General features: G+C 39.6%; 1 protein-coding gene across 1 annotated transcript; it reads left to right on the forward strand.

Moving 5' to 3' along the window:
• The first annotated feature begins 3,826 nt into the window (after positions 1-3,826).
• On the forward strand, positions 3,827-4,883 carry LOC131148318 (uncharacterized). The gene is made up of 2 exons (XM_058098033.1): positions 3,827-3,985; positions 4,311-4,883. The coding sequence occupies exons 1-2, from the start codon at positions 3,827-3,829 to the stop codon at positions 4,881-4,883; spliced, it is 732 nt and encodes a 243-aa protein (XP_057954016.1).
• The last annotated feature ends 597 nt before the right edge of the window (positions 4,884-5,480 follow it).

The following is a 5,480-nucleotide window of genomic DNA, read 5'->3' on the forward strand; positions in this document are numbered from 1 at the left end:
GTTTGTAAAGAAGTAAATTTCCTAAAAAATATGTTGAATAAAGACCCTTTCTTGTTAAAATAAGAAGGTCAATCTGCACACGTATTGTCTAGTATTTAACAAGTATCAATTCATTTGAGGCTCACTTTCGTGCAGGTATGAAGATTGATTCATTGTGGCTGCTAAAATTTGGAGACCCGCTAATTCAATTCATAGACTTGCACCCACCAGACGAAATTCCTCCAGAGCCTCCGCCAGACAACTGTGATGTTTTTCTTTTCCTTCTTTTCATTTTGTTTTACCTTATTTTATTTTTAGTTAATTTTCAGGTACATTTTCTTGTAGTTCAATTTTCATTTTCCATTACTTCACCACCCAGGTACGCCCTATTTCTCTCGTGCATAGTTATTCTATTTCCCCTATGCTCTCACATTGAGGATAATGTTCCACTTTAATTGGGGGTGGGTGAGCATTTGCATGTGACACTGTGTATGTATATGTACTGGGTTTTATATTTAAAAAAAATTCAAGAAAGAAAGAAAGAAAGAGTAGTGAGGAATTACATTGCATTATGCCATGCTTAACACTGACTCATACCCTTCACATACTTGCATATAACTTAAGAATTATACACTTGAGTCATTTATGCGTAGTTTCTCTTTATATGATTTTGTAACTCCATGAAGATTTGATTGGTAGTACACTTGTGTTAATCTGGCTATATAATTTCTTATATTTACACGGCGTCTCACGAGGCAAAATAAACACATTCACATGATTCATTGCACTTAGGATTTCCTGTGAGAACTGAGAGAACACCTGTGATGACTATGACGCCCTGTGAGATATCCTTGAGCTATTTATCGTCCTTTTGAGTGTTAAAATCAAATCAGAGTTCATGGAACTCAGTTTTCTTTTCTTCTGGACGATTCTTTGTACACTAGTCTCCGTTTTTGAATTGCTAGCCTAGAGGTGACATCTAATGGGGAGATACAAACCTAAGTCCTGTAGCCTACTCAAGATGTGAAGCCTGAGCCACCCCTAGAAATAGACTTAGTTCATGGACCACTGTTCAAGCTTAACTCCCATTGATGGTATGAAGATAAAAAAAGAAGTGTAATGATTGTCCTAATTGATCAAGAAAAGACAGAAAATAAAGAATGATGAGAAGAACAAATAAAAAATAGAAATGCACATAAAATGAAATGCTAATGCCTACTCCATAGAAATACCACAAAAAGTCAAGGACACGACACACGTTCTCCATGTATGAAGAGTCATCAACCGATTAATGCCTCAAATGTATTCATGACAAGTTTTTGAATAAGTTGATCTAGGGTGGTCTCGGTTGGATATCATGAGTAGGTGAGAAGATGTTAAGGTGAAGGACCCGACACCTCATAGATAGGTTAGATCCTTCTCATACTAGTCTACTCCATATACTTAGCGTTTGTTCCTTTCAATATGTGGGATGTTTGATCGAGACACTCCTCCTCACATATGATGAGTGAACCCATTTCTTTTGAGTGTTCTTGAGGGTATACCAGTTAGGTAGAAATAAAGCGACCATTCTATAGGTATCCACTAGCATCCTAGATGTAATGAGTCACACACATCACACACACCTCGAGACTTTACCTGTTTATACTCAAACTTATATGACCGCATTAACTCTGACTTGTATCGCTGGTTAACTTCATTTGAGTATACTATTCTTAGTTGCTATATAACGATGAAACTTACATGAATGACGTGTTTCGGAGTTATGTCCATTGAATATGAATGAGCCTATGTGAAATTCAGTTATATTCTTGTTTGTGAAACGATATGATTGTGATTGCATGTGCATTAATTTCATGTTCGCTGGAATTCGTAGTTTTGGGCACCATCCTAAAATTCATTCACGTTATTTGCTAGGGACTAGCAAAATGTTAGTTGGGGGGTATGATTACGCGCTTAATCTGCGTAATTAGACATTTTAGTTTGGGCATTAGGCTTATATTTTTAATTAAATGTCTAATTACTCTCAATATTTTAACAAGGTGTTCTATTTATAATATTTGGGCTTTATTGGGCAATTTATGAATTTTTGGCATTATTTTATAGCATGAAAATTTTCAGGAGCTAAAACCGGCATAAGTTCGTAATTTGCTCATAACTTTTCCATCCTAACTCTGATTGAGATGATTCAAAATTATAGACAAAGAAGAAAATATTATCTAAAAATTCCATGTTTTAATCTTTGAGAGAAATAGGCTTCAAGAAGGTCAAAATTGACCACGTTCGCAGAGAGAAAAATGATTTCAAAAAGAAAATAAAATAAAATAAAGTACTTTTGATGTGACCCGACCATGCAGGTCGGGTCAGGTTGGCTATCCAGGTTGTAGGGCAAGCCTCCCCCTCCCTTTATATCTTACCTTCTCCTTCTTTTCTCGGTGTGCCTCGCACACCTCCCTCTCTCCCTCACTCCCTCTTCTCTTCTCCTTACCTTGTCTTCCTCTCTCTCTTCCCTACCCTTTCTCTCTCCCTCTCTATTTCTCAGTCTCTCTCTCCTGCTCCCTCTCCCATTTCTCTCCATCTTCTCTCTCAACCTAACTCCCTGCTCTCTCTCTCTCTCTCTCTCTCTCTCTCTCTCTCTCTCTCTCTCTCTCTCTCATCCTCCCTTTTTCTTCTGTCTCTGTCCTCGGCTCTGCTCCAGAACACTAGCTGCACAGTCCCATTGTTCCAGCTTCCGATAGCCACCACCAAAGCCTACTGTAACTCTCCATCATCCTCTCAGTTTCAACCCAGGTCAACTCCAACACCTCCTACCGCACAACTACTGCAATACTCGAGAAGACCAGCAACACTACAGCACCACCAGCACAGCTGTTGTGGCTGTCTGCTGCCAGCTGAGACTCGAGACCCTCCTCTGCAACTTCCCTCTAGCTACCATCTGAAGACCCAGCACAGCCACGACCACTGTTTTCTCTCTCTCTTTTTCATCTTTCTTTTTTCTTTTTGTTTTACTATTGTTAGTTAAATGAAAAATGATAAAGTTTAGTTTTTTTTTTAAGTTATTTTTTTTCCTTATTTCTTTCTTGCATTTAAACATTTAATTAAGTATTTTTAATTTGGAGTTGAATTTTGATTAAAGGTTTGAGCTTTCAATTTCTTTTGGGTTATTATTAGTAGATTCAATTTAATTTTTTTTAATATCATTATTAGAAGTAGTTTTGGTTGGATTATTTTTCGTCGTTAAGGTTTGGTTTAAATTCTTAAAATAAAAAATATATATAATTTCTTTAGGATTTGAAATCGTTGTCTTACTTAGAGTTTATATTTTGTAGGGTTTTGATTATTTTAATCTCAGTTTAATGGAAATTTGAATTTTTATCCTATTCTCGTTCATAGTTTAAGTATCAAAGGGTTAATTTTGGTTTGAGTTATTGATTGCATTAGGAATTAACTTTATTTGCATTTGTGTTCAATTGGGTTTATTTTAAAGTTGCATGTCTGAATTGCATAGTAATGTTTTGAACTTTGAGCTTGTGTCCGAAATTTTAAATGTAGGATTCATATTCTCGTTGATTAATTCAGTGCATGTTAGGATTAGGGTTGTAATTTGCGTGTTCATTTAATTTGTCAAAGGAAATCTCAGCCGTCTTGAAAAAAAAAAAAAAAACTTGAATCTAAACTGAATTCAGTAACTTTTTCATTTCGATTGGAAGAAAGTAAATTTTGAGATTAAAATGCATTCCTTGAGGAGACGATCTAGCTCTTGGGCTAAATATTATAAGGCGTAACTCCTATACTTGGGATAGCTTCTAAGCTGCTCATTTTTCAAGTGAGTCAAGGATGTGCCTGCATGCCCATTAGTGCCCCCACCTTGCCGAGCAAGGTGGCTAAGACTAGGACAGTGAGCCCTCCTGCAGCAGCACCTCATCCAAAGAAGATGAGGACGACGACTATTGACCCCTCCACCTCTGCAGCGGAAGCAACCTCAGAGACAGCACCTCCTGCAGCAGCACCTTAGCCACTGGCATCCCCCTCGATGCCTTAAGCAAGAGATGACCTGAGCTGCCTGTGCTATGATTTTGAGGTTTTTCATTCTGATGTGCGCCATGAGTTGGCTGAGACTAGGATAGTGATCGGCTAGGATCCTTGACGTTTGCTTTCCTAGTGCACTCATAACGTTCTCATTTCTCGAATCCTCAGCGCCGGCCTCGACCCCTAGCCCTTCCGTACCTCCATATCCCCCATCTTTCACCACCACACAGGAGGTATCTTCTTCATTGGCATAGTCTTCACAAGTAGTGCACTCTTTTGCCCATCCATCTCCCCCTCATTAGGCCACTCCACCGGCAAGTGTGATTGTTATTATTGAGGTTGAGTCCTCCAGTGAGAGTGCAGTGGAGGCCCCTACTGAGGATATACCATCTTCACTAGATGCCACCATGAGCAAGACTCAATCCCTCACACGTTCTATTGAGGTGCCCTCTACTGCAGAGCTAGCTGTTGAGCCATCTGATACTTCAGCACTAGTCCAGCTAGATCCTTCCTTGACAATGGCTCTAGTCCTTCCGATGGATGTCCTGTGGTCCCTAACGCCACTTGAGGTAAGGCCACCACCTACTCCAGTTCTACCTATCCTGTGCCACTTTTTGGTAAAGTTTTCTAGTTCCCTGGCTATTAGAGAAGCAGCCACCTCAGTTGTCCCACCGCCATCGGTTCCCTCGCGCGCCTCTACTCCATTGGAGGCTCCTATATCCCGCCCACCAGCTCATGTACTCGCGCCGACACAGGCCCCAACTGCTTATTTGCCACCTCCTACTCTAGCTTCACCCAAGTCACCAGCGGTGTCTGGTAGTTTTTCTGAGGAGGAGGAGGCTGCTTTGAGCCCGCACTCTAATGCAACCCGCTGATTCAATGCAGGAACTCCTTCCTATGCGTATAGATATTTAAGGGGAAGTAATTCTAATTATGACACTGGCGGGTCCACCGAGGAGGATTAGGGCTAGATGCTTGGGATCTTAGTTTGTGCTCTCTATATATGTATTGTGCTCATTCACACTATTTCTTTCCTTTTCTTCTTTTATTTGTATTTTCCTTTTTTTCGTATCACCATGCTTATGATTTGGCTATACTTGTGCTTTTGTTCTTTCTGTCTACAGTGTACTGCCTTTTGAAATTAATGAATCATGGTGCTTTTGGTTTCTACTGGTCTTTTGTGCTATAGTGTACCATTGCTCTTTCATTTATGCTTTTAGGATTTTATGGAGATGTTTACTGACGCAGGTACACTAGTTGCCCTTATAGCACCATGCAGTGTTTCCTTTCCCATGCTTTCCAGGTTCTTTCTTTCCACACTTCAGTAGGGACCACTTTAGTAGGGAGACTGAAATTTTAAGTTGGGGGTAGGGGGTTAGGAGAGTACTACATGGCGTATGTTGAGCATAAAATGACCTAATTTTCAAAATTGTCAATGCATATTACTTGTTTCATGCCATGATAACATTTTT

The sequence above is a fragment of the Malania oleifera genome, chromosome 2 (genome assembly GCF_029873635.1).
Source record: "Malania oleifera isolate guangnan ecotype guangnan chromosome 2, ASM2987363v1, whole genome shotgun sequence".
Taxonomy (NCBI): Eukaryota; Viridiplantae; Streptophyta; class Magnoliopsida; order Santalales; family Ximeniaceae; genus Malania; species Malania oleifera.